Source organism: Phlebotomus argentipes, unplaced genomic scaffold (genome assembly GCF_947086385.1).
Source record: "Phlebotomus argentipes unplaced genomic scaffold, Phlebotomus argentipes genome assembly contig_39, whole genome shotgun sequence".
NCBI lineage: Eukaryota > Metazoa > Arthropoda > Insecta > Diptera > Psychodidae > Phlebotomus > Phlebotomus argentipes.
The window spans coordinates 205,501-230,535 of record NW_026776182.1 but is presented as its reverse complement, the minus strand read 5'-3'; the positions used below and the strand labels follow the sequence as shown (position 1 = coordinate 230,535).

The 25,035-nt window shown below is 41.6% G+C and overlaps 1 protein-coding gene across 1 annotated transcript; it reads right to left on the bottom strand.

The window, feature by feature from the left end:
* Positions 1 to 3,315: 3,315 nt before the first annotated feature.
* On the bottom strand, positions 3,316 to 19,162 carry LOC132263657 (SPEG neighbor protein-like). Its single transcript, XM_059763547.1, has 6 exons — positions 18,689 to 19,162; positions 9,296 to 9,447; positions 8,034 to 8,244; positions 6,046 to 6,303; positions 5,792 to 5,985; positions 3,316 to 5,085 (listed from the first exon to the last, which is right to left on the bottom strand). The coding sequence occupies exons 1-5, from the start codon at positions 18,738 to 18,740 to the stop codon at positions 5,852 to 5,854; spliced, it is 807 nt and encodes a 268-aa protein (XP_059619530.1). The 5' UTR covers positions 18,741 to 19,162; the 3' UTR covers positions 3,316 to 5,085; positions 5,792 to 5,851.
* Positions 19,163 to 25,035: the final 5,873 nt, after the last annotated feature.

Here is a 25,035-nt window from a genome sequence, read left to right as displayed (position 1 = left end):
CGAAGGATTGCGGAAGAAAAAGAAAGCTGAAGCTCTCTACATAGAAAATTGGCAGAGAGAGAGAGAGAGAGATTTTATATATCTTTCGTAGGGCATAATAGAAAATTTTCAGTATCATTCTCCTCATCATTAGGCAATGGACAAAGTGTTGGCGTGGAGGAAGTGGCATCAATGTTCCACCCTCGCAGTCGAAGGAGGGATTTTTCGGCATGAAAGACAAGCTCATGAGACTTACATGAGGCATCAGCAGCATCGTGAGTAAATAGGAGAAACAGTGAAATGGTCTGTCGAGCATATTAGAGAGATTGAGAGACGTGACTTGAACCCTTTACACTTCTAAATGAATTTTCACCATTTCACTCCCCGGGAACACCGGCGCACCGGGCTTTTCCTGGCAGCGGGAAGGGATGGAAAAGAGAGGTGGAATTGTGTTTGCTAATATGAGTCACACAATTCGTGATTTAGACGTGTAAACTATGAAACCATTACAATTCTACACGTAACTACAAAGTACAATACAAACAAGAGAATGAGGAATAGATTATAGACTCCCGGGCCACTCTCGAAGCCATGCGGCGTTTGTGTGTAGGTTCCAATGGGATTTTGGTCGGTGGTGATGGAATTCTTTGGAATTAATTAACCCTCCACACGGAAACTTCATCGAATTTTCACAAGCTCAGGACTGGTGGTGGGCGGGGAGCTCTCGAAAGGGGTTCAGCCAGAGTAAGACTCCCAGAGTGAGATTTTATGGCAGAGGACGGAAGGGAGTCGATATTGTGTTTTTGAGGAACTTTATACACTCAGGGTTGCTCGCCACATGATTCATTTTCACCAACTTTGTCCCTGAGACCAGATTGTTACTCTCCGGCAGTTCCAACTATGTTTGAATGCTGATTCGCATCTCTTGACCCGGCGTGCTCATAAAGTCCCCGAGACTGCTAAAAAGTTGATGAAGCTACTGAAAAACACCTAAATTAGATAGTCAAGGCTTTTTATCACACTTTTCCCCACATTGCTCGTAAAATGTATATCACTAGTGATAAAATTCCACATTGCACTGGCATGCTTTTGGGAGAATGAATCTCTGGCGGAGCTTTTTTCTCATCTATGTGCGTGTATAAAATGCTCGCGCGCGGTGTAAAATGTAAAATCCACGAATTGCAACCCCTTTTAACTCTCTGAAAATCTTTCACGCTGAGCGCACGTGGGTAAAAAAAACACTCCCCAAGAGAGCCAAAAAGCACGATTTAGTGCACAAACTTCTGAAGGATGACCGACCCTTGGGTCCCTGCGGAGGGTGCGGAAAAGCTCGCCTCATCGAAACAACAATAATTCTTGCGAATTTTCAGTGAGTCAATAAATCTCATGAGAAAATCAGGTGGAAAAACAAGCCCATTTTGCATGCCGAGAAGTTGTGAGAAAAACACACTAACTTTCGAACCACTCACACTGCCCCAATATTGCTTGGGGGCCTCGGATGGGCACAAGTTGGCAAAGTGATAAACATATTTCGTGTGCTCTCGGTGTACATTTTCCTACACTGATCATATGTCACATTTATAGTTTGAGTGAAGTGTCTCTCTGCCGCTTTCACCCTCTAAAAATTCAAATAAGTTGAAACTTCTCACGCCAGCGCGAAAGAGACGGGGAGAAAAACAACACTTTCCACCCACTCATAAATGTAGGACAATGGCTTTTTCTTGCCATCCACAACTTGGAGCTGAGAAGCGTTTGTGTGTGTGTGAAAAATGAAATATTGCCCAATATTCAGTCACCGGCACAGAGAAGCTCTTTCGCCACGGAAAAACAGAGAAGCTTCAGGGTTGCTCCAGCGAGAGAGAGGGTTCTATATTTAATGACTTGTTCAACAATGATGATGACGCGCTCTGGGCTCCTTCCCACCCCCTCCCATATCCGGGTCATTCTGGGTTTTTGGCTGTGAATAATTTTCACGGAGATTATTTTATGCCGTCGCACTATTTCATACACACACACTAGCGCTGCTTGGGCGAAGAACCCATTCAACCAATTCATAATGCCACATGCATATTTCAGTGGGTGGCTCCGCCCAAACCCCCGGTCATGTCAGCCACCCAATTCGGCGAGAGTTGTAAAAATGCTGCTAAATTAATTATTTTAATAATTAAACGACCAACACAGAGCAAGAGTGGAAAAATTCGCCAGTTGTGAGGCGCAAGAAGAATGACCATCTAATTTCGAGGGGGAAAAAAAATTCCCAACAGATGAGATGGTTTGCGAGGAAAGAGCTTGTAATTAATCGCTTTATACCTGACCAAATGCGTAAGCTTTTTTTGCTGCCTTCAGTGCGCATCGCCAATGAGCGCGCCTCCCTCTTCAATGAATAATTGATACACTTTGAGACTAATTTTTTTCAGCTCGCAGACGGCAAAAACACTCACCACACAGTGAATGGCGATGAAGGGAAGTGCTGGAGGAGAAAAGAAATGCTCAAGAGCAAGAAAAAGCGAAGGTGTGGTGATATTCTTAGTGAATATTAAATTGACTTAAATTCCTGTCTCTTGCCTGAGACGTTTTAATGATGTCTTCTTACCCCTCTTCTTGCCTTCTTTGTAAGGAGATAATTTCTTGTTGAATCATCATCTTATAATCCTGTTTTATTTGACCATTAATTGCGTGCTTTTTATGCATTTATTCATTAATTTGTCAAACGAACATTATCCGTTCGTTGATTTATTTTATGTCAAATATCATGAATTCAATATCTGACTAAGAATATTTCAATGGAAACCAAGTTCTAATCCTCTAGCTTAATCCATCTTGAACTCTCATGCATTCATACATAAACTCCTCTTTTATGGAATTTTTGTATGAGCATAACGGATAAAAAACCGCTGATATAAATAACATATTGTTGTATTGTCAATGAATAAATAAAGTGTGCGCCACAATTAACCCAACAAATTAATTGCAAACAAATTCCATTTGAATACACTCGAATGGCTATTTGGCACAAATATCCAGCTTCATTTCCTGTGTAAAATATTAATTGAACTCAAGAACGTGAATGGAAAGTTGTACGAGTGGAAAATTGCTCGAGCCAATGCGCATAGAACATTTTCTTCTTCACATCTCCGCAAAATACCGCGGTAACATTTTGTGTTTGCCTTAGAATTGCTAATGAAAATTTGCTTCATTGTTCATCATATTCCCATTTACACCATGAATAGATGATAATGTGTACTTACCTTGAGACTCATCGTTGTGATTCTTACTAGAACTGCAATTGCTTAGTCTCAAGTGCAAAGAAATTGTGGATTCAAGTATTTTCTCATCAATAAATTATTTATTATGTCATTATACATAATTGGCTATTTACATTACTTGTATATACAAAAATGAAATTATCTATTCTCAATCTAAGTATATTTTTCGTTTTCCAACATGATTTGTTGTCACTTCAATATAGCAGTTGTGGAAAAATGTGACCAATTAATAGTATCACACGTACAAAGTATTTGATCCTATTTTCCTTTCGGATAAAAGCATATAAATTACCCTCAATAGTAATCAAACAATAATTCTCCATTTAATTCATTTCTATTGTATATATTTGTTTGTATATTTTTAATCAAGCTTATTGGGCAACACGAAAATTAAACAAGTTCTTTATTGTGCTTTCTTTGGGCTGAACATAGTTTATGTTTTAGTTCTCGATATATAGTTATTTGCACAATGGATTTCGAAAATTTGGAATAAACTCAAAACTGTCATGGTTGACTAAAAATGGCAATATTCAAATATTCTCATTTGCTATTTATAAAATATTTAAGGAGACACGAAAATGATTTTTGCAAAAATATCATTGCTATTGAAAGCATTTAAATCAAATTTTATCCTTGTGGATTCTTGCTTCTCATGATTGAATTTCCACGACTGTTTTCCTACCAGAGCGTCAATATAAAATAATTCTATTTTTTATTCACTAACATCCCATTTATTTACAACGGGCTTGGTGCATTTCTCTTCCACCTCTATTTAAGTAACGAATATAGTCGCTTTTTACCCTCTGCATTGTTTGCTTAATTTGTTCGTTTGCAGGCAAATGGAAAAGTATGTCATTGGACGCGATGGTGAGTTGGAATTTTTAATATCGAACTAAATACTTCCATATCTGTTCTATTCGATTGTTTTTTAGCAATATGTGATAGTTCTGGCGGTAATATTGAACCATTGATAAGCTTCGGCGGTGCAAATGAACAATGACACTGGCTAATGGTGGAGGCAAAATGAATTGAATTGAACTATAATTTCCATTTTTCACGCGTTGGATTTTTAATTACTTTCGTCATTTGGGAGGTTATTGATCGCGGAGGAAATTAAATTTGAATATCGAACGCGAGATAAGCCGTCTCGTGTCCGGTGCACTTTCCCACTCTGCCCATAGGATTGGAGCTCTATTTGCTCGGCTCCTGTGGTGCGCAATTGATGTGGAATAAAGAGGTCATTTCGGGCTGATATTGTATTTGGAGACGGGTCAGAAATTGGGGCGTGATGGACAGTTGCGAGGTGGAAGACAAGCACTGAACAGGGTGAAAATGCCTATTGATTCGATAAATTTTAGCTATAGTATTTGAGAGACTCTTCAATGCGGTATATCACATTATTATAGATGGTACACAGATATTAGGGGGTTGCGAAACTCACTTGGTTTCCACCCTTTCTTACATCTCCTTGCCAGAGCGTCCTTATGTTAAATGTCACACTACGTAAGTTTTCATTTTAGGAGCTAATTATTGTATAGAAGGACATAAAATATTTCAGTTTCCTTTCATCCTTAGTTATGATTAATAATTTCTTCCTTAAATTGTTATGTCGCCTTGGACATTCCAGTGTACAATTTTCTCTATTGTTATTCATCTATGTCTTTTCCTTGTTCATGGGTACTCTATCATAACTAGGAGAGATAAATTTCATTAGTTTGCAGCTGGGGGTGATTTCCTGAAACACCTCGAGCAGTTTTGCTGGCAAATATCCGAGGAATCTTCTCAGCTTCCTCACACTGTCTCACATTTCTCAAGTGCCTGTCGTTCACATCTATCAGTTCTGAAAGCATGAATAAAAGGAAAGATGGGATCGTGAGTGTTGAATTGCAGCTGAACTCGAGAGCACTGTGCAATCCTTCGAGAGTCATGCATTTTGTATTGCTCTTGAAGTGTAATTCTGGGAAAGACACACTACAACTTTGTTTCAATGCTCGCAAATACTTAGAAATGGATTTCTGGATCAAGTATTATCCTTGGAGTTTCTTGAACCCTCTTGAGAATTGAGGGCTGTATTGTGTAAGTGTTTGGAGGAATAATATTGTTGAATATTTGGAAATTCAAGGTATATAGAGAATATCTCCGTTGCTTTAATGATTCTGATTAAATTTACAGATAGGAAATTGCAATGAGAGTATTTGCATGGAGGTGTGAAATGTCTATTTGTTTTCAATGCCTTGTATGCTTTCAATAAGTTTGCGTAATCAAATGTAGAGCAGTAGAGCGAACTTTTAAGTGTGTCTTGAATCAATAAAAGTGTGCTCTGCGTGTTCTTCTGTAAATTTAGCTTCCTATATTTCATTTTAATGGTTTCAAACACATCGTCTCAAAATCTCAGTAATGCGCAAAATCAAAATTTCCAGGAATTCTATTTGTAGTCACTCGACCTGCCTATTTGCTTCCCAGGAGAAAGAGTCTTTCTGGGAAATGGCAGATGACAAAATCTCATTTTCAAGACTTAATGATAATAGAGAAGTGGCGGAGCTCACCTTTGATTGGGGCCAGTGGTGGGAGTGGCACGATAACGCTTAAATGGCGGCGCACACTCATCACCTGACGCCGCTCAAGAGCATGGCGACGAGGATGAGTGCGGACCACCTGAGACAGGTGGAGGCGCTGGTCTCGTGCTGCATGGCGGCGCGGTGCTCGCTCTTGATCACGTGCACCACGACACTGGCCTGATCTGGAAGCCAAGACCATGGGATGACACCGTCACTTCTATAATACAGGTCGATGAACTCACCCGAGTTGCTAGGGGAGCAGGTGTAATTGCCTGAATCGGCGGGGGTGGCGCGTGCAATCACGAGCTTGCTCGTGCGTGTCTGTCGCTCCGTGAGCACGTTGATGCCGCCCCTTTGGGAATAGTTAATAAGGCGGCCGTCCTTGTACCAGTAGATGAAGGATGGCGGGGCCGGGGCTTGAATGGCGACACACGTGAGATTTATGTCGCTGCCACTCTTGATGAATAGTTCGGGATTGCCGAGTATTTTCGCTTTCGACACTGAATCATCATTCATGTGGTCACGCGGGCCCCGCGCATTGATCGCGCACGACGGGGAGAGAGAGAGAGACATAAAGAGATTAGATTAGGGATTAGCACATAAAGTCTTTATGGCTTTTTTGTGGCCCATTCTGATCAAATCACCCGCCACACCAATTTGAGATCATTTTCGCATTTTTAGCCCCGCGCACATATTGATAAATGGTCAGACCACAACCCTTGTGTTATTAGTTAAATATTCCCAGGCGATAGACTTATAAAACACGCGGTGTCATTCATCTTAATCATCGCTGAAATTGCCCCAAATTCAGCACACACACATGAGATAAAGGGGCTGATACAAATGAGGAGAAAAACAAACAATTGTAGAAGCCGTAAATTTGGTTTATTCCACGCACACCCCGGGTGGTTGGGTGGCAAATATTTATTTTGGTAGCGCAAGAGACTGATCCAGAAATCGAGGGTTCCGCCCTGCCGGCGAGATTGGAGCCACTCTGCAGACTAATTGAACGTGCATTCACTATTTCCACTTCTGGTGACAAGATACTGTGCAGTGGAGAGGGTCGTAAACCACCCATCACGCATTTATATTACCATTAATTAACCCTCGCGACAGCACGGGCCGTGATGAGGGTGTGGGTGAGACTAATGTCTCCGATCAAAAGGCGATAACATAGTGGCAAGTGCGAGTGTACACCATATTCTCGACAAGCACTTTATCTCGAATATCGGGGGCGAAATTAGGCACACTATTTGAAGGTCAATAATTATGTTTATCGTATAGTGTATTGGAAATAACTTTGCCTTGTCTTTCGCACGAGAACTCGTAATTAATTGGGTGCTTAAAGCATTTTTTCCATAGCGTTGAAAATGTGCTAAAGACCATAAAAGTCTAACATGAAAATATCGTTCTACCGATGAGATTAGATCAGTAATTTCAAAGTAATCGATTGTAAGAGTGTTTTAGGAGAAGAAAAAAATTATCCCCAGATATGCAATCGAACCAGTTTATCACTTTTAAAATTCTTATTTCACAGTACACGTCTTTTATCATATCTAGGCACCTTGTTTCCGTAATCCATCACGAATCATGGGAAAGAAGCTGAGATTTCTATTGGTAACAATTAATCTTGGTTGCTGAACGGGAAAGCCACTTTCTATCATGTTGATGAGTTACAACATACGCGTGTTTTGGAAGCCACTTCAAGCTTTGTGGTGTTGTGTCTGATGGATTTATCAAAAAGTCAGTGTGATGAATTTCCCGTGCGATTCCCCTGAAACGTCACCCCAAAGCCAGAAGGTGAATGTTCGCAGTCATTTTCAGATAAAGCTTCATTTTCATATATGAACTAAATTAGGGCGACAGTCTCAAGTGGATTAAAAATGTGACTGAGAAATTTATTTACACTCTAGAAATTTCTTTCCAGAGCGTTCCAAATTCCTTCCTCTATTTATTGCCCAGTCTCGGGAGATTTACGATTTATTCACTCTTTTTCGTGCACTTCTCCTGGGTTTCTTCCAGGCCATACCTTTTGCAAGGCCTGCCGGGGGATGGGAGTGAGGGTGTGGATTTCCCAAAGAAAAGTTCATTAATGCAACACCACTGGAATTGTGTGCCAAGATTTGCAACACTATCCGCGCTGAATGGTGTAAAGCTGCACAAAAGAGTGTCGCTTTCTCGCGTTTTTCTCAGGCCGCACATTGTGTAAATCCTCAAAATCTGCACTTACCTACGACGGTGAGCCTGAATGCCATGCTAATTTTGGGCTCCGTCGACACCTGACACTCATATATTCCCGAATCTCGCAGCTGAGGCGAGGAAATCTTCAGCGTCCATTCGTCTGAGCCTTCAGTGTGCAAGCTCTGGAATCTCTGATCGTTTGTGTAGGTCATGATGCCAATGGTGAGAATGTGCAGGTCACGTTTTCGTATCCAAGATACCTGCAAATTGAGGAGGGGTAATTGTAATATTCTCATTTCGCATCCACTTTCCCGCTGTTGGCCATGTGAAATTAAATGATGTAAACATTCTTGGAAGCGCGGCGTAAACCCTGGAAAATTACACATTGCTCAATAATGAAATGGAGTTTGCTGGAGTTGGGATGCTTTGCATATTTTTAATTACTTTCAGTGAAATTTTTCTGCCAAAGAGATAATCAATAGATACAACTTGGCAAATCCCCAGCTAAAAGCTCACTTTGAATGCAATGTATGTGAAAAATGTTGTATATTTTTACTGTTCTATGCTTTTTGAAGTTTATTTCCAGGAGATTTGCTTGTGAAAATAAAACATTTACACAGGTAATGCATTTTTTGCCATGAACTCACTAAGCTAACATTGTATTTGCTTAATCCTCGCTTGCTTCAAAGAGTATTTTTTAACCGCAGTGCAATTCAACTGATGGAATTTTCCGTATAATTTGCTAATGTGTGAGATTAACAAGGAAATTTACGTATTGATTAAAAAATCCAGAGGGAATTTGAAAACTCAATTCATTACTGTGTTTTTTTTTCTCGAGATTTTCTGAAGGTGTCTTCACCATGTTTAGACTTATCCATGAAGGCAAAATCATTAGCATTTGCAGTGTCCAAACTTTTCTCTTAATTTTTTAATGGCTATGCTGAAGTGTTGAGCGAAATTCACTTCACGTGCTATTTACATAAATACTTTCCCTTCTTCCAGTTCTTGCATTAATAGTTCGCCCCATCAAATACCTTATGAAAGTTGTTTTTCCGTGTGTTTTCTCGGGCGCTTGAAATTTTTGCACCACTCATTGTTTTTCCCGGATGGAAACGAAGGCGAAATACAAAAATGGGGCGATTAAGAGAAGCGGGAAATGGAATTTAATGCAATTTTAAGTTAAAAAGTTTGGCGCGCGGGGAAAAGCCAGCGCAGGAGGATCTGCACAATAATTTCCGCGCGTTAGGAGGTGAGAGAAAATTGAATTCCGCCGGCCATCGGGGGAAAGGGGGGGACCCGGGATATACTCACGGCTCTGTCGCCAAGATTGCGGACGCGGCAGCGCAGCAGAGCCACTTGGCCCACGGTGGCGGTGAGGTCGCGCTTCGTTGTGTTGTCGAAGTACGGCTGGGCGAACGGCGTGTCCCAGTAGCTGGGCGCCTCCACATTAATGAATCCTATCACTGCAAAGCAAGCATATTCACATTTTAATCACCATCAGGCCTCACTCTGCTGTAATGGCTCTCTGAAAAGTCTCCCCATCCATCTTCTGCCGGCTCAAGCGAGGCTCTGCACAATCACTCATAGGCCGTTTAACATAGCGACATGGCTTAGACGGGTATATCGGCTTTAATGTTTGAAAAGAGTGTATATGAAATAGATTCTCCCCTAGCTTAGTTTACAGAGTATTCCGTGGAAATTTCACCATGTTAGAAAGACGATAAATTCAGAGAGGATCGCCTTTCTAATCTCTCTCTTTCACCATTTCCCACTTTGTTTCGAATGAATCTCAGTTTGGCTCACATTTCGCCTCCACGGTTCGTCTCATCTTCTCTCTTTTTTTTTATTAATTTAATTCTGTCCCCCGTGCAATTTTCCCACGCGCTCACGGGGTGCGGAGATCCACAAAAATTGATGCTAATGGCGGTTTTTCGGGGGATATGGCAGAGGCAAAGGCACTCTCTGGGCGGTTGAAATCTATTTCACAAATCTTTTATATCCATTTCATAAACTACACAAGGGATTTGTAGCAGTTTTTCAGGCATGACAGGGGAAGACATGGGGGAAATATCGCGCAGAACAGAATTGTTGGGAGATTATGGGCGGGAAAAAAACTGTGCGGGCACAAAACAAAAAAAAAGACTGAAGCGAAAAACGAGTGGAATTAAACGGAGAAAATAATACGATGTTGGTTGTATGATTTTAAAAAGCGATAAGGTTCGTAGCTTCGCCGGAGTGAATACGGCAAGTGTGTGTTTGTGGGGGCAGAAGGAGCTCTTGAGACCGTCGAAAGGGGTGTTTTGGGATATTTACAATGCCAACGTATTTGTTGAACTAATTTTTACGGGCAGTGGTTGGAAAATCACTGTTTGTGCTTGTTATTTAATCAATTTGCATTGCGTTCAAAGAAATCCTCTTGGGTATCATGAAATTATTCATTAAATTTCATCGCAACTTTTTCAATTATGCCAAAAAAACATTTTTGTTAACATTTCAGTCAATCTTGGAGCAAAAATTATATGGCTTTGATTTTGTGGGTTTATTGATTGAAACTGCAATAAAATGCTGATCAAACATTTGCAGGCAATTTAAATTTATTATAGCGAAATGCATCAGACAAGCGGTTGATGGAAGTGACGAAATATTTGCCCCTTTTATTACGTGCTCTCGCGCTTTTCCAGCAGGTTTCACGCTGGGGTGGAAAATACCTTTCGCGAGAGTGACTTTGATAACCCAAAATCGATTTATCCGAACAATGTGTGGTGTGTGATAAATTGATTACCCTGATATAATTCCCGACGCATAAATACAACATTATAGTGTTGCGTAGCGCACATTTTGGTGAGCGAATGATAATAATGATGAGACTCAGGCATATGAGTAAAATCCGGCACGAAAGTTCACCCCGCAGATTAGCAACTCAATTCACCCCTGACAGTGGGTGGTGGCCGAAAATGCCAATAAAATTCAATGCTCAACAATAAAATTTTGATAAATAGAGTCAGCGAGGCGTCGCTGGACCATTTTGCCGCGTTGATTTATATATTCTCGAAAATTCCATAAATATTGCCCGGCGCACACGAGGTGCGAGAGGGCGACAAACATTTTCATTTCACCCCCAACATTGCCGTCGGTGGGTTTGTTGAGGCATGACCTGCAAAAAGCTTCTGAATTGCCGCGAATTAATATTGAAAATGAAGGGCTTTTAAACACATCGATTGCAGAGAGTGATATTTTTCGCAAAATTGAAAATCACTTTTTTGCGTGTCTGTCCATTACGCTTTTTCCCCGTGCCGCATAGCGCATTTTGCCAAAATGTGTGTAACATCATTATGGGAAGGCGGGGCAGCTTCGAACACGCTGCTCTTTTGCTACTCTGCCGCTGAACAATGTCATGAGGGATGAGCCAAAAACAAACCATCCTTCCTGTTAGACGTTGAAGATATGTCGAATGTGGTAATGCCAGATTTAATTGCTGAGTGCAACTGTTAAAACATTGGGATTTTTTTTCTGACAACAAAAAAACAGCAATTGATATGAATTAATGATATTGCAGGGAAAATTCTGGTGTATCTCTTCATCCAATATTCAATATTCCCCAGTAAAATCAATCTACGTTTTTTGTAATGTGTTCCAGTTTTTGGAAAATCCAAGATGGACTTTTGCTTGCACTATTTATCGCTCGAATGACGTTCTGTGTACATTGGAAAACTTCCCAGTTTGAGGACATCGAGGGACGCGTGGGAAAAGTTTCCCGAATAGAGAGCTTCTGAGTGTACTTTTGGCTGCCAACAATAAACTATTTATGTTGCGAGTAGTGGGGGAGGAAAGCCAATAAAATTTTATTAATGCCATTGAAATGTGGATGAAAAGAACCAATTTACTGTTGGCCAGGATCTCTGTATACTTGATGTTGTTCGCTGGCTATCATTACACGTTCTAATTAATCATTTGATTGGTGAATTGGCACTTTTCCGTCCGCAAACGAGAGGGTGAGGGCGGCTTAAAAAGAGGGATCAATTTGCGGTTGTGGCTTCTGAGTGGCCCCCGGAAAAGCAGCCTCTTTCGCACTGTGTTGAGCGGAACAGAGAAAAAAGCTCTTTATCGTGTCGATGAGTTTTCAATTCCAACCATTTCAACAATGATTATTTGATTTCGGGGTAAGTGGAATGTGATTAAAGCGTTATACAACTTTGGTGATGAATCGAATTGCATTCGGGGTTTGGATATTTAGAGATTGCATGAGAGTATTTTGTGTTATTTCACACTCCGTGTGATTGGCTTCGATGGACATTCCGTCACTGTATTGATCGGAAAGGCAGTCAAGAGTAATTCACGGGGCTTAAGAACTGCGGAGACTCCAGAGAAGCTCCATTTGGTGGGTGTGAAGAAAAAAGGACGATGGTGGCATGAATGTTTCAACTGCTGCTAAAGTATTTCTGCAAATTTCCATTGGGCTCTGTCTCATCGGGCGCTGCTCTGTGGCGTATTCTCACGCAACAAGCCCAAAAGTTGCCCCGCCGGTGGCTGGGAATGCGGTGGGTGGCGGGCGGAGGATCCTTAACGAGTCCATTGTTTTATCGCTGGAATCCTTCACTCTACATTACCATGAATTTTTCACTCACACGCCTCTCCGAGTGCTCACATAAAATATTCCAGTGCCAAAACCACATACTGGGGTGTTTTGCGTGATGGGACACAGAATACCAACACGCTCTCCATCCAAACCACCCCCCGAACATGGGTAGGGCGTCAATCTTGACACCTAGACTACCAGAAACTCACCCCCTGAGCGTGCTCATTGGAGGGAAATGGAAGAAAAATTGCACTTGTTCCGTCGTCGAACAGGAAATCTATGTTGTGAGATTCACGTGAAAAATGCGTCCAAGAAGGAGGAAAATCCAAGAGCATTTATTTGTCTTTGCGAATTAGTCTTGGGAATTTAATTTAGGTCGCATTAAAAGTTGTCAGACTTTTTAGTTAGAGTGGATTTAAAACTCCATTGAATTATGTGAGCTCATTTCTCTACCGGACTCTCTTCAATTATGGCCGTGATCAGTTTAAGAGCAATTTATTTTCCATTTTTTACCTTCTTCCCGTCGAGCAGGAAACTCGGGAAGACTTTCCCGGATTAATGGAGTCTCATAAGTAAGCTTATCGATTGTGCATGTATGCGAAAATGGTTATTTGCATGCAAGAGCATTAAAGAAATTTATTAAGACCATATTTTATGGATGTATATTTGTAGGAAAAATACAGTACTTTGTCTAGTACATCAATAGAATATATGAACAAAAAAGCTGATAGAAAACCACAATATATCAAGAGGGGCTTAGCAATGAGTGTCATTTTTACCTCTGGGAACATTTTCAGGTGCTTTCAATGCCACAAGTGGATTTAAGCATGAGAAAATATGAACAATCTTCTCTTTACTTCAATTGAGAGTTGTTATAGTTTGAAATTTAGTGCTTGTTTTACGCTACGAATTTTGATGAAACAACAAAAAGCCTTTCCAATTTCACGTGAAAAAATTATTACCCCACGTGAAAACGGTATGAATAAGTCTGTGAAACTCCTGTCCACGTGGCTGTGCTTTAGATGAGGGTTTACTGATACTACGTTCGAAATCCCTGCGTGGCATTTCGATGGTGGATGAACAACACGCGGTCACCATAGGAATTGGAACTCTTTTTTTCCACCCTCTCTCATTCCACTATTTCCCAGGGATTTGTGACAATGAAAACATTCAGTGGATCAGGAAGAGCCACAGCAGAAGGGCGAAACCTAATATCACAATTTAATTTGTCTTTTTCGAGAATAATTCCAGCAGATGGTGCTTTTCGATGTGTTTTTTTCTTTGTGCGGCTCGCACGTGGCACTTTTTGCAAATGCCTCTCTTTGACTAAAATTATTCATGGGCCGAGGCGAAAGTTTCATCTCTCTGTCATTCTCACTTTAGCAACTTCTGTCCGTGGTCTTTTGCGTAATCTTTTGCCCGTGTGGAGGGATTTATTGGTGTTTCGCCCTCCACTTGTAATGCTGCAGGGCGGGAAGAATAAATGGATAGATCGTGAGTGGTTTCATCATTGGTGATAATTCACGTGAGTGGGCTGGATGAGAGCGGGAGTTGGGGTTCATTTAAATAATTTGCACGTGAATAATTACATTTGCAACAAATTAGCGCCATTAGGCGGTCCAGGGTGTGAGACGAGAGTGGGTGAGCAGGCGACCAGCGAACAATTACCATTTCAATTCGGCACAATTAACAATTCATTATAGTCCTGTGGCAACAACCACAAATCCTGCTTCTCTCTTAGCTTTCACTCTATTTCCAACACGGGGAAAATTTATGCACGGGAGCTGGAGTTGGGCAGATTTGCCAGTGGGTGAGATAAAAGAGAAAGCGAGAGACAACTTCAATAGGATAATGTCAACATGAAGTGCATTTAGCAAGCATTGTCAATCCCATGGAAGAGTGGAGACTCTCTTGTGTGTCACAGCGCGGCTCACAAGGAGAAAGTTTAGGATGAAAAGCTCTTCCTGTGAGAAAGTCTCTGGTGCTCTTTCTGTGCATATAGTATGGGAAATTTTTGATGCTATGGCACAAAGATTGGCAAATGAATTTAAATGTCCTCCTTGCTCTATTCCAGCGACCGCTGCAGCATTAATCACCCCAGCACGTCCCCGGCAATCCTCGCGTTGAGCACTCGCTCCGCACTGGCGAGAGCGGAAAAAGTTTAAGCCCCATCGGTACTTTGGCGACACTTCCTGCATTCCGGATTAATATTCAGTTCCGCCTGTAATTGTGGCTTCGTGCCTCCCCATTTTTTTCTGCTGATGCCGTATGATTTGGCGCCGAGGGAGGAGCACAACTGCCAAGCTCGAGTTGTAGTTGACTCGTGTTCTACATAACATTTCATTTTCATGCGCTATACATAGATGAGTCCCCAGCAGATGGAAGATTGTCGCAAAATTTCATAAAGTCTGCAGCAATATTTCTACAAGCTTCACCATTTTTTCTCCCACCCTCGCATTCTTCTTCTCTGTACGCTCGTCATGGACCAGAAACACCATGAACTTTTACGACACTGCTCTAGATGTGGTTTCTGCCTGTTGTCGTGTGATATTCCAGGGTGAAAGATCGCTGAATAGGACGGGATATTCCCGGTGGGAGGCTTCAGGAGAAATCCTGATGAATTGCTCTCCTTTTGCGGGGAGGCGAGAGAAAAAGTTGTGACAATATTTGAGCCTCGAAATTGCTCAGTATAGTTTTACCGACTTTTTCCATTTGAATTCCACTAATAAATCATGTTATATTCGTGAAATAAGATTCCATAAGCCTTGCGACTTTATAACAGTGCGACATGGGAAGAAATCTTGCGCGCTTTCGATGATGGTAAAAAATTGTAGAGAGGCCATTTTTTAATAGGCATCTTTTGAAATTGGATTACACAAATCATTTGTAATGGATTGAGATGAACTTTTGTATCTTGATGGTTTTGCAAAGAATTCTGTATGTGTTTGTTAGCCAAACGACGTGTACAAACTCAACCACAATTGCTTTTTGAAATGTTGCAGTGTTGACAGCCCTTTACAATGTTTGTCAGGATAGTTTTGTGGTGCTATTTTGAACAAGCTTTGCAACAGTTTTCAATACAGAACACGCAGAATACCTTTTCGTATCGGTTGGCGCAATAATGAGGCTCATCACGTGGAAGGCTATTTCTTGTTTACTTGCCCAACAGAATTAGAGCACTTTTTACTGCAAAAAGTTTCCTTGGCGAAAATGAGTCGACAGATTGGAGAATTCTGAAGAAGCACACATAGTCAGAGACAATGGAGAGAGGAAAAAGTGAGAGATTAGCACAAAGTGAGAGAAAATTACCCAACAGATTTCCATTTTCAATTAAAGATTAATTTCAGCACAAGCTTCGACTTGCTGAAGAAGTACACAGAGACTTTTCGATGGTGAGCTTTTCTCTGGTGTAGTTTTCTGAGAAATTTATGCTTTTTACCCGCGCGTGGTCCGTGTGGAAAAGTTTTCGCGAAACTTCCGCACACAACAATGTTTTCCAACTTCTAGACATATGCTCTCATGCTTGCCTTCCATTCAATCTCCTCAATGATTTTCCTTCGGAAGATCGCCTTGAGCCTTTCTCTATCAATTTGAATCAATCTCCGCTCGCGTTTGGAAAATTTAATACACGCGATTTCACGGTATAGCGAAAGATTTTCCATTATTGTTTATAGTTCATTCAATTATTGAGGGAAATGGCAGTCTTTAGCTCCACTTAATACCACTCGTTCCGAATTTACGACCCATAAATGTGTCTTAGGGAATTTTAGAGGCTTCCCTCATGCACTCGCGAGCTTTCCGCTGCGCCACTTTCCCATCGCACCGCGCTCTGTGGCGATGTTCCCGCCTCTGCAGATTAATTCATGATGATTTTTCATTGACATTTTTTTGCGCTTTGTTGTGTGCTTATTCTCACGTTCGACGGAGGCTCGAATGCGCGTGAGAGTTTGCTGAGGAATAAATTTGAATTTATAGCATCCCTCACACACTCTCGCCCACGCGCGACAATTTCCACCCCAAAAAGAGAGTGCCTGAAAACGATCGTGTTGAAGAAATTGTGGACGATTAATCTCTATTCCTCGAGAATATTTCATACACGGAGTTTTTCATTAAAATTCAATTTGAAAGTCAGCAATTTTTCACTCTCGCTGCGTCTCATGTTACAATTAATAATTTCACTACACATTCGCGAAGTGTTGCGCGCTTTCACGCAGAGCTTTCGATATCTTTCTGAGTCGCTGATGTTGATTTGGCCATCGAACTTTGGAGCATTGCGACGTGCTTCATGTCTTTTTCATTTTTGGCCAGAATGAGTAAAAAAAAATCATGAATTTATTATTTCGCAGGAAACTTGTCATCGCATCTCTTTTTGCCGACGATGATCGATAGCTTTTCGATGCTCTTAAAGCGGGAATTTCGGTCAGAGAGTCTCGGAAAAGAGTGACTAGTGCGCGTGTCGAGTGGCACCAATGAAATTCACATGGGAAGCCCGAATAGTGACATTATTAAATTATCATTTGGACGATTTGGACAATGGTTGTGAGGGACACAATTTTCGGAACGTGAAAGCTTCTTCATTCCCCCCCTTATTGGATTTCTCGAAGGGCGCTCTTCTTTCGATTGTCCACTCCTCGTGCGCGCCTAAATAATTCACTCTCTCTCTGTAGGTTGTTAAATTTGTTGAGCATTTCCTGAGACAACAGCACTAAACTCTCGGCTGCGCTTCCACGCGATCATGAAAAGAGTGACCAAATTGTGGGCACCCATCAATTCCCAAGCAAATCGCCACGGGGTGAAAAATCGAAACTTTTAATGAATTCCTTTTCTCTGTCACACCACGCGCTTCACATCATCCACCAAAGCACTTTTGGGGTGTGTTTATGGGACGATTTTTTTCCTTTGAGTGCGCCATGCGATTAAAAATGTAGCTCTCTTGCCACCCTCTCGTCTTTTATATCTCTGTCGCAAGGAAAAACTTCCCTCGAGTGAGTGATGAAAGTGAAAAGGGACGATTCTGGGCGCCAGGCGTGGTGGGGAAAACCTCTGAGAATCTCATTGAAATAAATAAATAATTATTTGACTTTCTATGTCGCATATGTCTTCGCATCGCGTTGAGTGATAGCTTTGTTGTTGACTTTCGTTATGTTATGTGACATGAGCAAGGCCGCGAGTCTTTTGGGGGAGGAAGTATGCTCAAGTGTCAGTGTGGATGATGAGGTGGAAGAAAGCTCATAATTTTGGACAAAACTTTTGCAAAATTAATTTGACTCCACCGCGCACTTTCGGGCAGAGATTTTGACAGTCGCACAGAATTGTGATGTTTAAATAAATTTATTAAATGCGTGCAAGACTCTTGGGATGAAAAGTTTTGATAAATTTAAAGTTTTGGTAATGCAGATTTGAATCATTTCCATATAGTTTTGTAGAGTTTCATGGAGAAATTCTGAGAATTAAAAGACTTTTACAGACTTTCATATCCTTAGAATTGTCTGGACAGCAAGTTGTAAAACGATCCATTATTGATCCTTTTGTGCTTCGTGGGTTAAGAACATTTGAAAGGATGAGATATAGTTTGTCCAATTTGTTCGGAAGTTGTTCCTATTTCGTTAGAAAGTTTCTTGTCCATGTGTCTCTGAATTATTCCTTTTCTTCTTCTATTTGACTCTATTTTTGTTAAATCTTTGATTTCTACGTCTTTCTTTTATTAAGTTATGCATTGTTTATTGATTGTTAGATTCAGCTGAGGTCTCGTTTAAGATATTGTTATTATAATTATGCTAATACTTTGAAATTCATGTTTTTGTGTTATTTTTTGTCTGAAGAATAACAATATTTTTGCATAAGCTAGCAATTCCTGGAGGTATTTTGCGATTTTGTATTCTTTATGCATTAAAATTTTATTATTTCCCTAAGGAACCGTTCGTTCTTGAAACGACCTGACGGCCACATATATTATCTGGAATTTACAGCAGTGCCGTGGACACTATTGTTACTTGAGGGCTGCAAAAGGGTGGAAAATCACCGTTTGGGTGTCACGCCGTGTGAGCTCGGTGGTGATATGTTGTGCGCCCGAAAAAAGCCAGGGCAGAAGGTTGGAGAAGAAATGCAGAGTGATAAACAAATATTACCGTTGACTAGAAGGGTTAGCAGGCTCACAGGAAAAATAATCCACAACTCCATGGCATTTCCCTCACGATCAATTATTCACGATTGTTCAATTCACTGGTCACCCTTATTTTTCACTTTATTTAACATTTTTGTTCCACCCTCGGGGATATTCACTCTCGTTTCACCACTTTTCACGCCCAAAATGTTGTTTTTTTTCGGGCCCTCGCGCTTTCTCTATATATTCTTTTTTAGCCCGTCGCCCAGAGCACAAAAAATCGTTCCTCCGCTTTGGCGCGATAAAGAAGAAGGGTTGCGCGACTCTGGGAATCACTTTATTAAATTAACTTTACTCACGTTCACGCAGGGCGAGAGAAGAATTTAATTAAATTTTTATCACACTTTTGTCTCGAAGGTGGTTCGCGAGATAACGCGCAGATAAGAAGCGCCCTGCAAGCAATCACCTTAGCACTCAATCTCAGATGGATGGATGGCGTGCGTTGAGATCTTGAGACGTCGCCGCTGATGGTTGCTGGTGAGGTAATCCGGCATGTCGCCGGGATGACACAGCCACAAATCCATCCCCAATGATTTGGGGTTAATCTGCCATTCAATGGTGCGGCATTTTGCCTCTCAGACGCTCTTCACCCCCACACTATTGCCTCATTTTTTCCTCAGCCACCAATTTAGTGATCCATTTAACAATAACAGAAGCCTCACATATATTTCATTCCGGGCTATATTGGCTACAGTCTCACTCTCGCTTCACCTCGATATTTATATCAATGGTCAAGATAAGACTCTCGGTATATATGGGGAAATTATCCTTTTCTCCTCCACTTTGTCATCCACGCTTTTTCCCTTTTGATAAACTCGCTGGGCGGAAGAGAGAAAAGCGCTGACCGAGATTTTCCCGCTATGCGGAACTGGCCAATGCGTGGAGAGAGTTCTCTCGAGGCGCCGGAAAAGAGTTGAAAATCTGCGGGAATGTACACTGACACACCAGCACTTCAAACGATTCCCACCGTTTTCACAATCACCCTCGAGTGAGTCTGTCCTCGTTTAATTGTTTGATATGGAGCGCCAAATAATGGAGGGTTTTTTCGCGTGGAAACTCGAACAGCACATTTCCTGCGGTTTGTTCTGGTGGCGCGGTTCCTCGAGCTGCGGTCAAAGTGTGGTCAGAGGGCAGCTGTCTCACTCCTTGAAGCACTCTCACGGCCTGACGTGCTCTTTGGGCGACAAATATAGTTCAACTGACGATCGAGATTCAATTTGGAGATTTAACTTTTGGGCTTCACTAGAGCGCCACGGAGTTGTGCAGTGGAATTCAGGGGAAGACAACTTAAGTTCCACACTCGCCCTCTCCTGCCGCCCCCACCACGTCGCATGGAAATTTCCAGGCGCCACAATACACGCGAGGGGGAAAATCCTGATTTTCTTACCCCTCGCCTAATCCCAGGAATTTGTTCTTCAGCAGAAGAAGCCCCACGGCGAGAAGAAGGGTTGGAAAGACTATGAAAACAGCGATATATTTTTAATATATGGTCGATCATAAAATACTGGCCAACCATTTCCGATCAATTTTTGGCCCAGTCGGTGTCTCTCATGTGGCGGAAATTGTTCCACCTCCTGATTTATTAGGCTATGCCAATAATTCTTAAACTATTCAATATTACCGCCATTCATTCGGCACTATAAATAGAGCGCTTATCGCTCGGGAAACCTAAGGAATGCAATCACCCAATGAGAGTGAAAAATCCACTCAGAGCTGGTGTTGTTGGTGTGGTATTTTTTGTAATTAAACTTTTCTCAATAAATGTGTTATGCGAATTTTCTGCCCTCCAGGATGGAATTTGTAGCAACTTTTCAACTCTCTCACCTTCCAGTGAACACAATTTTGCTATGCATTCCAAGCTCGCCGGAAAGCGCTGAAAAGTGAAGCAGTGTGTAATTGATCGTGAGCTCTTTGAGTGCTTGCTTATTAAAAATTAATCATTGATTGGATTCAGTCATTTACCTAAAATCAATTTATCGCAAGTTTCCTATGGAGAGCGGTGAAAAGGAAGTGCTTGAATGTCATTTTCCATCTCATTATGGTTTTCTCATGAGTGAAATTTCTAATTTCCGGCACTTAAACATTCCAAGTTGCCTCCAGAAGTTCCGATTAATTTGCTATTGCACTTTATTTCACATCCAATATCGCACGGTGAATGGATTAGGAAAGGGGAATTCACCCATTAATTCAGCCAATTGAGCACTTTGCGAGTTCTTGTGCCATAGTTTCAGCATTTTGTTGTTCACTTGGCATTTCCCTTGTGCAGCAAGGCAGGGGACTTTTTTTTTCTTCTTCCACGTGGGAAAACTTTCAAGAAGTCAACACGCAGCATTTTGTAGATGCTTTCAAACTTTTCCCACCAACACCGTGCTTTCTCCATTCTCCTTGGGCATACACTACAAGATTTTACTTATGGAAATTTTCATATTTCATTATGACAATTTCTCTGTGTGCCACTCTATATGCATGCCAGAGCAATGATGCCGCTTGAGTGGGTGGAAAAGTGAAGGGAAAAACGACCTCTGCATATATCCAAAAGTATTTCCATGGCAAGTTAATGTAAGGAAATTTCATTGCAAAGCTCTTTTCCTTCTCATCTGGCCTCGCCCATGAATTTTTCGGGGGGTCGGAAGAAATTCCTCTTTGTTTCCAACAGCATTTTTCTCTCTGAGACTCCCATCATATTTTCCATCTTTTGCAGCCATTTTGCCAATGGGATGAAAAGCGCCAAAAGTTGGGAAGACTTTTTGTACTTGGCTGTGTATAGTCTAAATAAAAATTTCCCTTTTATTGTTTCATTGTTCCAAAGTATTTCTCCCAAGCTTTGGTGCTTGATGACTAAACCTTTTTGTGTGTCCTTCTCGCGCTCCCTTTTCGTGTGTATTTATTCAGTACATCAGAAATTACTTTTCCAGTCATGTTCCCAAGGAGCACAAAAGGAATTCAATGGGGAAAAAATCGTGTAAACTTTTTGAGCTTTTTCCCCCTTTTCGCGTGAACTTTCCATAAATATTTTCGGTGAAACTATTTTTGTCTCCTTTTTCAACGGATTTCCACTGCTGATCTCTGCCAAATTGGAAGCTTTTTAGGTGTCAAAAATAGTGCTTGAATTGGAGTCGGAAATTATATATGAAAAGCATGTGAAGATTTTTCATGTATTCATATACTTAATTCTCAAGTGAGGCAACGAATGTGTAATGTTATTCAATTTCACTGCACGTTTCATATCAAGAGTATCACCGAGGATCTTAAATGGCGCCAACAAAATACTTGATGTTTGTCAGATGAAAATTCACCTGCTCTTGGCTTCCTTTTGAGTCACTGCGGAAGGCTGACAAGTGTTTCTCTCCTTGTCATGCTCGTGAGTAAATATTTTCGAACCAACAATGAGCTTAAGTAAATTATTGTGAGGTTGTCAATTTTAGGCACACAGAATTATAATGTTGCTCTTCAAGCATTCGTTCTTGCATTGTTTGTGTTTGACTAGAAAAGAATATGACTTACAGTCTGAATGTTTGTGAAGGCAAATGCGACGACTTTAAGTGATGTATTTTGAATGTGGTGAAAATAGTTGTTTTGTTGATCTTTCAGGAAGATTTTCATTTGGTTAATGGATGATTGTGTGCAGTTCATTATTTGTGTCTCTATTTATTTTTTGGTAGAAATGCATTCCATTTGATTACCGTTTAACATATGATCTTTGGTTGATCTCTGCGATCATTTTGCGCCTCTTTGTCAGTCTGTGCCAATCACAATAGCTGCTTGTCATCCCAAATGGCGGGGAAGCGCTGCAGAATTGCGGGGCTCTGAGATTTGGGGGTTTCATTGAGGAGAATAATTTTACACAAACCGCCATCGTCATCCCTTGGGTGTTTTGGCACAATTCTCAATGGAGCCACATCGATGGGTGGATAGAAATTGTTGGAAATGTGAAAATGTATCTGGGAGTTGAGTAGAATACGCGCTTTGAATTTATATCCGCCCCTTCCCAGCATCCCTCTAAAAGTCAAATATTGGCTGATGTCATACATGGGAATCATGGAGGTGGAGACATGAGAGAGTCAGAGGGAATACAAAATTATACGATAAAAGGGTTGAGGCATCTTGTCACAGGCATTTTTCTGTTTTTCATACCCAATTTATTGACTTTCCATATCGAGTGCACAGAGGGAGAATCCCACTCCGCAATTCCTGTGCCACGCAATCCCTCATCCTGAGATGTGTGTGCGCGCCTCAAGTGATGTGGAACAGCATGGCAGTGGGTGGAAAGCGGGTTGTTTTGGTTAAATAGCAATTTACCGTAATCTTTCTTTCGCTGATGCTCGAGAAATTGTGCGCCTCCCTCCGAGGCTCGGGAATCTCGATACACGCGGTCCCGGAGGGGGTGAAAATGTTCATTTCTCTGGCACACGAGTGACATCCAAGAAATGAAGTTATTTCCCTCTCCGGCCACCGCGTGGCATTCTCCACGAGCTCCGGAAAAATTGAGGACAATTTATTTCACAGTCAAATAAACACAGAGTTGTTTGCACCGCCGGAGAGCGATGGGGTGTGGACGATTGTTTAGGGGCGCTCCTTGGCATCGCCCGTGTGAATTGAGGCCATTTCTTCTCGTTTGCCTCACCATTTTCGAAATAATGTGCATTCACCCAGTGCAATTCCTTCGGCCTGAATGGCGCGCGCGATGTGGAAATTTCTGCGCTGGCATACATGATGCAAATCCCACCTAAAGCTGCATCTCGCCTGAATTATTGTGGTGCGCTCTGCACACGCAAATGAGTCCGTCGCTTGGGGGATTATTTGTTGAGGAATCACCATTAATCACAGGAATGTCTCATTCGTGACATTTTTATTGTAACATACATGGCAGCGAGCAGAGCGCGGAAACTTTCATTACTTGCCACCGTCAGCGATGAAAAGCTCGCGCGCGCCAGCCCAATGTTTTTCCAACTCTTTGCCAAGACGTAGGCAGAGTTCACGATCTCTCTTCTTATTGCATTTTCTGGCAGGAATATTAATGGCGAGCGAGCTGAGAAGCATTTCGAGAATTTAAATTCTCGCCAAAGTTCAGCTATGTCAATTTTTCTACACCAAGGCCACCCCCTTTACACACGATGCCAGTGAAGGCTCCGGCAACAACTTCATGAGAGAATTATTCGACAGATTCGGCCGAATAATAGTAATGCAGAAGATTTCAAAGAAAGACTTGCAATCTTAGCAGAGTTTGAACCCGAATCATCATTAGTATTCAATAAAACCGCAATTTCCTATCTCTTAGTCAATATTTTAACTAACTTGCGTAAATTCTCTATTAAGCCATTAAAAATCCAAGTAAGGAAAGTTTACTCACATAACTGGATGATGATGTGGTTCCTGTGAAATTTAATCACCGTGCATCACACTGATTAATTATACGAACTTTCGCTGCAGGAGAGCTTCAACTGAATGCACTTGCCACGCTATTTCATTCATCGCACTGTTTGATGTAATTTACAGCGATTCGCATCTCTGAACGCGTTTTCTTTGACGGCGGCTCGTAATTGAGTTAAATTTGGAATTTCTTTGCCACGCCGCGACGTGGCAGGAAACTAGGCCAGAATTTATGTGCAGAAATACTTGGTCTCCCTGCATAAAGCAATTCCTTGTCGTTGATTGCAATTTTGGGGTTGGCATTTTGATATCTATTCACAATTTTCGAATTAATTTCAATCCCCCGCGCAAAGAATGTCCTTCCCACCAGCGCCCAGGCGGGAGGAGAGTTTGAAAAGGATGGCTTTCCTCGTGGTGTCGAGAGTCACACCGATAAAGTTGCACAATGGCACAGAATTTCCGCGCGAAGAGTGGACTGACTTCGATGAAAAGCCACGCTTCGGGAACACATTAATTATAATTGTGGTGTGGAGAAAGAAACGAAGGGTGGCGAGCGCCATTGATGTGAAATCTATCGGTGGGTTTAATAATTTTTCGAGAAACGATAAATTTTACCGGTGAAGAAAGCATCGAGAGAGCTTTTTCGGCGGGTGCACAAGCCTTCGAGAACCCACTCCAGAGCCACAGAGTCTCTCGGGGCATTTTGGCCTCATTCCTCAGGAGTCACCGCGAAGTGAACAAACCACAAAACCGTGTGTAATTACTTCCACTCCTGCAACAACAAAAGACCCTCTCGAGAATAAACGCCAAGGACGTGCTCGGCGGCGTGGGAGGACAAAGGGGGGACTCAAACGAGGATTCAATATCCTGACTTTGAGTCATAAATTACACAAGTTCAAATAAGAAGCCGCAGCGCTTCTTGCACATGAATTCCTCCTCGCT

Excerpts from the sequence above, each read along its gene's own strand:
- LOC132263657 (XM_059763547.1), bottom strand. The coding sequence starts at position 18,740 with ATGGAGTTGTGGATTATTTTTCCTGTGAGCCTGCTAACCCTTCTAGTC. Across the intron at positions 9,448-18,688 it reads GCTAACCCTTCTAGTCAACG|TGATAGGATTCATTAATGTG; the intron begins GTAATATTTGTT and ends CTTGCTTTGCAG. Across the intron at positions 6,304-8,033 it reads ATTCAGGCTCACCGTCGTAG|TGTCGAAAGCGAAAATACTC; the intron begins GTAAGTGCAGAT and ends ATGATGATTCAG.